The 11,717-nt window shown below is 46.2% G+C and overlaps 1 protein-coding gene across 2 annotated transcripts in view; it reads left to right on the forward strand.

Annotated features, from left to right (window-relative positions):
* The window catches only part of LOC135901011 (uncharacterized), a 35,804-nt gene extending 25,505 nt beyond the window's left edge, over positions 1–10,299 (forward strand). For both annotated transcript variants that reach the window (XM_065430642.1, XM_070532965.1), the window contains 3 exons: positions 3,254–3,544; positions 8,528–8,773; positions 9,987–10,299. In XM_065430642.1, coding sequence (XP_065286714.1) covers positions 3,254–3,544; positions 8,528–8,773; positions 9,987–10,205 — 756 coding nt within the window. In that variant the 3' untranslated portion in view covers positions 10,206–10,299. The remainder of the gene's footprint in view (positions 1–3,253; positions 3,545–8,527; positions 8,774–9,986) is intronic.
* The last annotated feature ends 1,418 nt before the right edge of the window (positions 10,300–11,717 follow it).

Raw genomic sequence — 11,717 nt, forward strand, 5'->3', positions numbered from 1 at the left:
AAAATGGAGCGCGTTGTAACACAAGCAGACGACGCTTGCTGTGTGCCGGAAGTGCTTAAGTGTAGTGAGAAATTCTTCTTCTACATTCTCTTTCTGTTACTTTCTTTTTATTGAAACAAATTAACTAGCATTCCAACTATTACGAACATCATTTGTTCATCATAGAGGTGGAAAAATTAGAGAGGACGCGCCCTGGAGGCCAATCGCGTAGCTCGCCTATATGACGTCAATTGGGTGATTTACGTCATATACGTGGGGGCGGCTAAAAATTCCGCCGAGCAGTATGCTGCGATCGGCAGTGATGCACATTTTTAAAGCCTTATAACAAATTACACGCTTTACGCGGAGGACTTAGATACGTCAATTAATGATCAGAAGGACCTACTCTAACGACTAAGTACGTTTGTAGAAAATCGTCAAAATCGTTGCAGGGTCCGTTTAAGAATTCCTACGGTCACGCAAACTCGTTTGGTAAATCCAACGATCTACAGTTTTTTTTTTAAATTATGGGATTTTACGTGCCAAAACCACTTTCTGATTATGAGGCACGGCGTAGTGGAGGATTCAGGAAACTTCGGCCACCTGGGTTTCTTTAACGTGCACCTAAATCTAAGTACACGGGTGTTTTCGCCCCCATCGAAACGCGGCCGAAATGAAGCGCACAGCGCGGCTTCGTACCATTTTACAATTTCCATATGTCCTGCAAATGAAAGCATTCACACCAGTTTAAGAGTATTCCTGTTTAGTAATGGTAAAAGTTTTAAAGGTAACAAGTCTGGGGTCAGCCGGTTCCATCTTTAATGTATGCCTTATGAACGTAAGGTTTTGCATAACTGATGTGCAGACGTCGCCAATGTTACTACATCAGGACAGCGTGTTTTTGATTGTTACACCCAAGTATTTTTACTCTACTCCTTTTGGACTTACGTGCCTTTAATAGCCTTAAAAATTACGAAGGGTTAATGGTGTCAGACGGCAGAACTTGGCAGCAGCTCATACAGCCTCAAAAGCTCCGAAAGGAGGTGCTTACCCGCACAAATGATGTATGACGCGCGGAGGCATCTTTCTCTGGCTCGTTTCAAGCGTCATGTTTTTAGAATGATGCATATGTTAATCCATGGGCTTTCATGAGTAGGTATAAGGTGATTGGAGGTAATATAATCGTATATGCAATATAGGTGGGCGGACAATAGTGCTAATTGTTCGTTAGTTCTGGTGGTCTGAAGTTTCACGATCGACTGGCATTTTCGCGTCTATTTGGGACATTTCAACCAAGCAGAATAATAATGGTTTTTCCCATTGTTGTTTCGAACTATATAGAAATTACACCGCTTACGCAGTAAGTGTCAAACGAAGTTTTCCTTGCTGTAAGCTAGGTCGACAATGTGTCACTATTAAACCGTTTTATTTAGTTTTCCATGAAGGTCGTAGACGTCGGTAATGAAATACGAACTTCTCGTATTGTTTTCTCCTCGATGTATTCATCCAAACGTGCTCCATCAATTAGCGCAGTCTAGCTGAACAAAGTCAAGACTTAGTTACATGTTGTTGAGGCAGGTCGTGCTACTGAGGGACCTGCTATTGGGTTACTTGTTCATCGAGAAATGTTCATAAGATGCCATGCGTCAACAGCCGTCACAATGACTTGAATCATTCTCAAGCTATTTTAAAGGGTTATTGTAACACACGTCTGTGCACAATGAACCATGAGATCCAGCTGGCAGAACAGTTCAAAGACGGCAAATTTGATGAGCGAATTTGTGTTACTGCCGTTCATACCTGCTCGCGCTACTTAATCGGACTTTCTCTTCCGGTATGTCTAGCGTAGTTACATTTATCTGCTGCAAGCGTTAAGCACTTACAACATATTACTTTTAGCAATTAGTAAATTTATCTTTTTGACGTCCTCTGTATTCCAGGCGATCGTGGCTGACAACACTTATGAGCTCTACGGCTACGCGCGAACGCATCTGACGAGCCCCTGCCCTACAAGTGATGCAAATATGTTTCATATTAGGCTGCTTGTAGTCGGTTGTCTTTTTATTCTTTAATACTTATTTGCGTGCGTATTTCTTCTTTGTGTATAAAAACAGAAAAATAATTTCTTATCTATACTGACCCTAAGTATCGCATTAATTGTTACCCTAGAGTTCAGGAGGATTTATTCGCCATTTAATGTTATTCAGTTTAGCGGGTCTCATCATCTTCAACATTTACGGCCAGTTTCCGTGTTCTAGACTAATTCAGCAGCGAGTCGATCCCACAACAAATACATACATTATTAACACAAAGGAGCCCCAAAGTTATAAGATTTCACACAAGCTTTCGTACAAGGCCAATATAATAAATCAACTTTATTATACAGCTTTAACGCTAAAATAACACATAATTTGAAAAGAGCAAGCAAGGAACAACCGTGAAATAAACAACAAACTACAATGGTGCTCAGTAAAAAAAGGGTAAATGAATATTTTATGTTTAAAAAGCCGGCAGCTTTGCCAGAATAGCGAAGCATCAATTGCGATAACAGTTCAGTAGACAGCTATACATGTAAATTTATCGCCCGTATAAACCTGTAAACATTTGCTTATTAACTCAGACACATGGTGTCAGAGCGCACGCGCAAACATGAACACATCACACTCCAAGACCACAGACACTCGCTGCCAAAATGCTGTCGTGAAGAAGCGCGGCAGCGGGAGAGAGCGCAATGACCTTCGTGCTGTATATCGCTTCAACGCAAACTGAGAGGCGAGAGCAGAGCAGGCGCAATGGTATGAGCCGTCTGCGCTCCTACACCGGGCCTCCATCGTAGATCGCTTTCAAGATACATCTCGCGCGGCCGCCCATGCGCAGTTGCTGCCAGAGTACAACGCCGCTCCGTCCCCCCTCCGCTGCCTCGTGCGCGATGGAAGACGGCGCGCTTCCTCCACGCTTTCCTTCCTTGCGCGGTCGTGACTGAGCCGCGATCGTCGACTCCACTACACGCTTTCGCTCGCACACACAGCACACGACGCACGGCGACGGTGTTATAACCCTTGGACTCTATACCAAACACTACGGCGACAATTACCCTGGAGTGTCCATATAATTGTCCTCGCACTGATAAAAGAAATACCATGTAACAAAACAAGGAATAGAAACAAAATAAGCCAATTATCAATATTGAAATTGCAAAGTGAGCTGCCAAGACAAAAGAATTGTCTCATGGTGCAAGCCCATAAGTAATACCGAAGTCTATCTCTTGCCCCAGTTGGCGGTGGCATGTGCTGCCCTTCCCCTGGTGGACACCGTGGGTCGTCTGCGTCTACTGGTGTCCTCCGCGAACATATGCGTCGTAAGCATGATCCTGCTGGCAAGCGTGTATCCAAGCATTCCAGCTGACACCCTGCAGTACACCGCTAGCATGCCGTCGACTGCTGCGAACGCCACTGAAATGGCGGCCGGTGGATCCGGCGTTACAGGGAGCCCGCTGGGACTCATCTTCCTGGCTGTCTTTTACTTTGGCTATGCACTCGGTCTTGGGCCCCTGACTTGGATACAGGTGAGGACAAGAAGGGGTCGCCCCAGCCCGTTACTTCTTTTTTTTTTTTCAGCAGACAGCTTTCCCTAGGGTGCTGCTATCTATGCACATGGGAACAGAGAAATGAGTAAACAGAGAACAGAGAAACCACTTTCTTTTTCTACAATTCTACAACGCAGAAAAGAAACGTTGCCAATTCTAACTCGGAAATAACATATTTGTGTAAACAAAGTCAATTCAGGCTTCTGAAGCGAACACAAATAACATAAGTTTTATGCACAGCTTTGAAATATCCCTTATTTGTGTGTAGGACATTTCGAAGTGTTTCTGAATGTTGCGAAAATTTCACCTCAGCTGTGAACTCCTAATCGCATTCGCCTTCTTCACATGCTCTAGCAGATGCATTTCATCGAACTCCAATATATTTTTTTAGTGTAGAAATATAATTCTTTCGTTTTCGACATATATAGATCAGGACATTTTATGCTTTAATGTTCTCCCTCTATTGTATTTTTTTCTGTGTAAGAGCTACAAGGCCCCATTTACTTCTTACAATTTGTATAATTTCCTTTTTGTTTTCTCAGTTCAACAAAGTTCATTAAAATCATTAGAGCGGTTGTCCAATGAGAGCGTTTTGGCCTCTTGCATGTATTTGAAATGCAGAAATTGGTTTCACCCCAGCCTAAAGCTTTCTCGTATATAATAGCTTTCTTTTTTTTTTACACAGCTTCGGCGCGGAGACGAAAAGCATGACGTTAGCGTTGAGCAACGGGAAGTGGAAGCACTTGCGTAGTGGCACTGGCTTATACGCCGAGAATAATATTTGCATAGTTCATTGCAACCTAGAAAGATATTCATAAATAATAAGTTACTTAGCCGGGGGGACACAAAGGGAGATGATAATTATCACTAAGAGCAGCCCAATTAACTAAAATTGAAGAAATAACTTTTCATTGACTGCAGTAAGAGTGCATGTTTGTATTCAAATTTTATAAGCAGTCGTGTTTCTACAGTCTCACGCGGAAGAATTCTTCTAGCATGTCTGTGCTCCGAGATATCCGACTCTAAATTTTAATTGTCGTTCGAACGATTACGCATGCAATAGAGTTAAGATCGACGCCAAGCTCCTCTCTAATGTGGCGCGGATGTTCGTGCGCCGTCTAGTCTGACAACAGGGTGGAGTGATAAGCAAAGATGTTAAGTGTTCCCCTTCCCCTCTCGGCTGGCGAACTCAAGATATGACAGCGGCGTGTGCCATGCAGTGGTTGCTCTTGATTTTAATGAAACTTACAGTAGTTGGAAATCGGCAGCCAATTTATTTGCTTAGCCCAGGCAAGGACCACGCCAGCTCGTCTAGCCACTGTTGCGCACGCGCAGTGCCCTCCGGCTTCTCCGCTCGCGCCATTATCTCGGCATGTCAGCTGCCGCCATCGTTACAGACTGCGCGGTCGCGTGTAACAACAGCGGTTCCGTGTTCTTAGACTTTTTATTTCGCCAGCCGAGAGGGGAAGGGCGACAGTTATCAACTTTACCGATGCATCCGCCGCCCCATTGTCAGAATAAACGCCGCTCTCAACAGCCGCATCCCATCATTTAGGTGCTTCGCGCCGATCTTAACTCTCTTGCATACGTAATCATGCGAACCACAACTAGAATTTAGAGTCGGATATCTCGGAGCGCAGACATGCTAGAAGAATTCTTCCAACTGACACTGTGTAGAGACACGACTGCCTTTAGCTTTTCAATACAAACATACCCACTTACTGCAGTCAACAAAAAGTTAATTATTCAATTTTAGTGAATTGTGTCTGACAGCGATAATTATTATCTCACTTTGTGTCCCACTGGCGACATAACTTATTTGCACAGGTAGTCTTCGCGTGCCTCCCAGTTCTTAGTTCTGAGAAAACGAGAAAGCTTAATTTTAAACAGCCTGTATAGCAGCGCCGCGGGGCCAAGAGTGCCCCGGCATTATGACGGATGTCATTAAGTAGTTTCGGGTCCGGCTACTCCAACATTCCGGGGGATCCGTATAGATTTTTCTCCCACATTGACGCCACCGTTCTGCCAGTATGCGCACACCGTAGGATTCGGGAGTAGTGGTCCCGAGTCTGGCGTCAACCGAGGGTGGCTCTCTAGCCCACGCCGCCGATGCGTGTCGCAACGGGTAGCTGGCCTACGCCACCTGGGCCCCCACGAAGGCTAAGCGGGCTCACGCCGTCGTCCCAGCCTTCTTGATCACTGCTGTTTCTTTCGTGTTGAGTACGAGGTAAAGGTGATGGTGAAACGGGATCGAGGATTTATTTGTATAGGAGAGAGAAACTTTTTCACAGAACAAGGGATACTCATACTGGCTGAAGCACAGAGGGCAGTGACGCGTGCTTGTAGCATGAGCTACATATCAGAGCAAACTAAATCTTCTCGGATAGCACGAGCTACAAGTCATGGGAGACATCTTTTCGGACAGCACACCAGAGGAGACGAAACAGTGAGCTTAGGTCCACATACCCTCCCTAGATCCCAAGGCCAGGGAATGCTGCGGCCACAGAACCCTCCAATCTGGGGCGTTTGTAGTCGCCGAAGTGCACTCTCGCCTTGCTGGCGAGGGTGCGCACGATCACTCTGGTACGTTTGTTGACTGAACATCATCTGCGAAGTTCCATCATGTGCACACGTGTCACTGCCCCGGAGAAAGGAAGGGGTGCTCGTTCACAGGAGTGGAATGGTCCAATTAATGGTCTATCTCCCGTAACGAAGTGGCATTTAAAGCAGCTTCACTGGTGTTTGTTGGTCCCAGTTCCAAGGTTGGCGACCAAGTGACGTCCATCATTCCCGTATCCGTCAAACACGTCTCACCTTGATGTCGCCGCTGGTCTGTCTGATGGGGCGTGCTGTGAGCTTCACAAAGCTGATTCGTCGCAGGAAAGCAGGACAGGCTGGAAGGCAACTGCGAGCCTGTCATGTTTTCGGCGCACAGCTTTGTCCAGCCTCCTGCTGATTTGTGGGACGTAAGAGCCAAATACAAAACACGTATTAGCTGTGAAGTGTTCAGCCCCACCGGCTTTGACTCCATATAGCAGCTTCGTGCTGGAGAAGTCCAGGATTCTTTGCAGCAAATCTCCGGCACTATAGCACGCGGCTCCGGCAAAAACACGTGCCGCGTTGCCATCGTTGCACGACGCTCCAGCCTTGCCTTGTGAGCTCGAGCAGCGCGCCCTGCCCAATGCAGAATATTAGCTGAGGAACCAGCCGGTAATAATCGGACGGCACAATACCCAACAGCGTGTGTCGATCATAACATATATCGCTGAAATACGGTGGAAATTTATCCGCGCTTGAAACCCGTCGCTACTCCACTTGCTCCAGTTAATCCTGTAGCCTAAAACTACCATCGACAACTACCTCTTCCTCGGCTTCATCGATCGTAGTTTCTCAAAAAAACGTACTGGCCTGAACTCTGGTTTTGCAATCGTTCTGCCACCATAGGAACGTTTGAGATGTACATGAATTTTGCCTTATCTTTGCTCTTGTGGCACGAGGTGTCCTTGGAGCATCATTTTTCATAAAAGTCTTAATCTCTGAATTTCCAAGATACAGTTATCTAAACAGAGCCAAGCAAAAAGTCTATGCGCACATGCATAATCATGAGTAAGTATCACGTTTGTAACAGAATAGATCGTTGCAAATAATCAATTAGACAGAAGCTCGAGTTGAGTTTGTCAAAAACCTTTAAGCTACATTTATCCTATTGAATTATTCTCGCTTAGCTAGTGTTTCTCCCCTGTACCAAGAACTTGACCTGCCGCTCCTAGTTACTCGACGCAGCATTTTCTCCCTTCAGTCCCCCACTGTGTGTTCCACAAAATATATTACACTAATAACGATTTCCTAATGGATATTTTTTCACCTCCCAGCCAGCCACGTGTGATCTCTCACTGATCGTCAAATGAAAGTCGGGGTGCCACAGTGAAGAGCAACGTGTACTTCTAAGCTTTCATTCCTAAAACAAGTCAAGACTGTAATCGCCTTCACCCCTATTATGTTAGCATCACTGATCACGAGGAGTTCACGTCTGCTGTCTCTGATCATTTCGTTCTCTGTTAGTCTTCTTTATTTTGTATCACTTGCACTCCGCTCTGTGCTGCCTCGACGGCCCTGAAAGTAAATGAATGAAATGAAATTTAGCAAATTCCAGTGCCGATAAAAGGAAATAGGACGATACTTAGTTAAATCCGTATACCTGTCAAGATTACCATACTGGACGAAAGGGCACATTGGCTGCTCTCGTATACACTGGCGCCAAAGTTCCCTCTAGTAATTTTTGCGGGTAACTCTATGTCAACGAGTGAAGCATCATGGCACCTCTCCGACGAAGGAATAACTGCGCCTTATTTACACGCCTTGGTATACATACCTATGAAGAAGACTTCCTTTAGAAGCATACAAGCACCGTGTATTCCAGTGCATTCGAGCAGAAGCCGCTAATACCATACGTTACGAGGTGTTTGCTAAATAACCAACGATTACTGTCACTGAGGCACACCGCCGTCTTTAGAGTTGAGGTGGGGTATCGAGTGGACTAAGGTCGTAAGATATGCATATTAGTTTTTGTTCGGTATAAGCTACCACGTTTTCTTTCTGATCTATGCTCTCGTCTTCCTATATGCTAAAGTTGCCAGCATAATTATTCAGTCAGTCCCACGTCGGGCATCCTTTGACTTCTTTTTAAGTTTGTCCGTTTGCCTTCGTTCCTAGACCCAGTGCATAGAACTAAGAAAAACTATTCAGTAGCTTCTTTTTCAGCGTCTGCAGCTCCCCGCGCCAGTCGCCAGCTTTTTGCGAACTCTTCCTCACTGCTCTAAATAAAAATTGAATTTTCTTCTTGACTGCAACGCTGTAAACTGTAACGATGCAACGCTGTCCATGTCGACGTTGAGTGCAGCCCCTCTTCATTCGACCTCGGATCACATTGCTCATCGCCAGTGCGAACTGGTTGCGCCGCAGGCCGTGGAGCTGACGCCCCTTCGCGGCTACGGCGTGGAACTAGGAAGCGTGTGCACCTTCTACTGGGCGTGTGCTTTCTGCAGCGTGGCCTTCTTCGAGCGCGTTCGCAGAGACTTTGGCTTCAGTGAACTTGGTTGGTTCTACGGCACGCTAACACTGGCCAACGGGCTGGTGCTGTACTACTTCATGCCGGAGACGAAGCAGCTCGCTCTGGAGACCATCCTGCTCGACGAATGCCCCGTCGAGGTGCGTGCGTGCGAGCGGCGAGCTTCCTAGCACTACGTGCGAATCTCGAGGCGCAATGGAGGCCCCGAAAGTGCCGTAGCACTCGCCGAAAAGATATTCGCAGCCTTTGAGGCTTGTCCTAGTACACACTAATGGTCGTCATCGATGCTCGATATATTTTCTTTATTTTAGAAACTGCTGCAGCTCGGGAGATCCCATTAGAATAAATGCGAACGCTGCACTCATTTTCCCCGGCCACCACTCTACCAATGTTGATGAAGCTTGTCGCATTTCAAGTGATAAGATAAAATTTGGTACCTGCAGTAGGGTGATTTTATAACTAGGATGCCGATATTTAGTTACTGTCACTGTAGAAAAGCGATGCGCTTAACGTGCCATTGCTAAGATCGACGCTATTGAATCTCCCGCCTGTTTGTGGGCCTAACTGCTACAAGCACTTAAACAGGCTCTCCTTTTGACCGAATTTTCATCCTTTCTAAAGTTAACAGCCAGAAGTTTTATACCACTGTGCCTCTTCCTTTGGGCAGCTCAACGAGATAGATGTCTTGCGCCAACTATCTATGGTTTCTCGATGCTCGGTTATCAGATATTTAATGATTTCATCTTGTTAACTGCAGTGCGGCACGTGAGAGCATTACGCCAGCAAAATATTATCATCCAATTTATTCTCTTTCGCACATGGGCGCGTCAGGCTGTCCTGGTGTTAGCATGGGGAAGGAACGTAGTAGCACTCTTCTGATGCATTTCTACATGATATTTTCTGGAAATGTATGCATATCGTCAGCACTAATGCCTACCTAACCTGGTGTACTTTTGTCAACACTGAAGTTGTGGCAATACATAATTTGTGCACTTATTGTGAAACAAAAATACGTACGTCGTCCGATTGCTATAGTAACGCATAAGTGCTACCCAGTATCGACAAGTGCGATTAGACAACCGCCAATGTTTGCCTTTGCTTTCTTTAGGTAGAGCAGACCGTGGTCATGTGTGAATAACAACTTTAGCCTTCCTTGCCATTGTTTGTTTTCCTTTGTAAATTTTTCAAAATATCTCCATCTTAAAATTCATTTTTAGCCGCCATACTAATCACCGAAGACATATGAAGTCGTTCTAACTTAATGCTTAAAAATTCTTTCCTACCATTTGCGTTTGAGTCACAAAGTTGAATAAAAACTGTCGCCTACGTTCCCCGCACTCCTTCTATGTCCAGAACATGCTTGGCCGGCGTCGCTCGTTCCACCCGAGCGTTGTGGCTCGCAGCAAGCGGCCAACTCTGTCATCGGTGGGTGGCAATGATCGTCTGGGAGTCTCCCTGCCCTCCGTGGCTCTCCCGTGCAAGTCGGAGAGCCTGTCCGCTGATATCCCCAGCCCTTTCAAGGCTCACAATTCGCCGGGTGTACCGGGCCAACAACAGCCTCTCACTCCTTGAGATGACGTACCTCCACGTGTATATCGTCTTCACGCACGCTATCTACTGGTTGCGCGCGATAAAAAAAAACACTAGTAGTAATAATAAAACGAAAGGCAAGGAAACAGGACAATGTCACTTTCAGGTGGTACTCCTCGCATTTCTTTTTGACACTCACTATGGTGAAGAAGCCGTCATAACAGGTTATAACCAATTCTGAGAGGTCCCCTCACCGTAGTTCCAGAAAGTGAAGGGTGTCAGGATTGGGGGCTCAATCCCATCACTCGTGATCCGTTGTCAAGATTGGAGTCGGGCATGAATTAGAAGGTAGCTGGCCAATGCCGTCGTCCAACTTATCCACGCTGAGGACGTTGATGAAGGGAAGGACTGCTTCTCATCGAGAACAAGGAATATGGGTTTATTTACAGTATTTATATCAGTCTAACATGACTGAGAAAGTACACCAGTCTAACATGAATGCTTGAGAGGGAGTGTCTCGAGTATCCGCACAACAGCAGTCTTTAAACACTCGGTCCGCCCGCGAACAAGGTGATGCGAACGTTCGTTTAGTCATCACAAACTAGCCGCGTCCCCGCAGGATGGTCTACGCACTCAAATGCACACACGTTCGAATGTCCGCAGCCGACGTCAGAGGGGCCCCGTAGAACTCGGAGCGGTTCCGCGTAGCGCGTTGGGGAGTTTGGGAACAATAGTTGGCCCGCCGAACTCATTCCGTCACAAAGTCGATTTAGTCACGCTGTGGCTAGAAGTTGGCGGCGACGCTCCCGGAATGTTGCCGTCGTAGTCGTCATAGTCGTCATAGTCACTATAGCATTTCGGCTGTGGTGGCTGCGATTGAGGTGCAGTCGGCGAGGCAAGCTAGGGCACTTTGAAGATAGCGTGATACGTACTTTATGTGTGCAAGGTGGTTTTTCGAGTAGTTAATAGGACTGTCGTGTAGTCACGGACAAGTTCGTGATGCTCACAACGACGTATTTTCGTCCGCTACAATTTTCCCTGCCGTACACCGCAAATTATATGACCCGGCGCCACGACTCTAAAAGTATGCATGATGCACAACGCGCCGCAAAAATACCTACCTCGGTGCCTTAGTGGCTGTGCATCCCATTCTGATACAGAGCAGTAGGCCGAAAGTTCGATTCATTCTGATGGGGGTGAAATGCGGAAATGCTCGTGTGCATAGAGTTATGTGCGCGTTAAAGACATCTAGTTTGTCAAATTGTTCGAGAGCACTCCACTACTGCGTGCCTCATAGTCCAGTGCGCAGCTTCGCGATGATAAATTGCATAATTTACTGTTAACCCCGCCAGAAGTTTCAAATCACGAATATCCAGGAGCTACTTTCGCATTGCCGAAGAACACTGGTTCGGTACCCAATGTTGATGTTGATTACGATTAAACAGCGCGATGGTGCGTAAAGCTTGGCTATTCTTTTCCGTGTGATAGGTGTGAACATTAGGATGAGAACGTTGCCAGACAATGACGGCATCGGACAAGCAGGCATCAGAGCTT

This window comes from Dermacentor albipictus, chromosome 2 (genome assembly GCF_038994185.2).
Source record: "Dermacentor albipictus isolate Rhodes 1998 colony chromosome 2, USDA_Dalb.pri_finalv2, whole genome shotgun sequence".
In the NCBI taxonomy this organism is placed as follows: Eukaryota; Metazoa; Arthropoda; class Arachnida; order Ixodida; family Ixodidae; genus Dermacentor; species Dermacentor albipictus.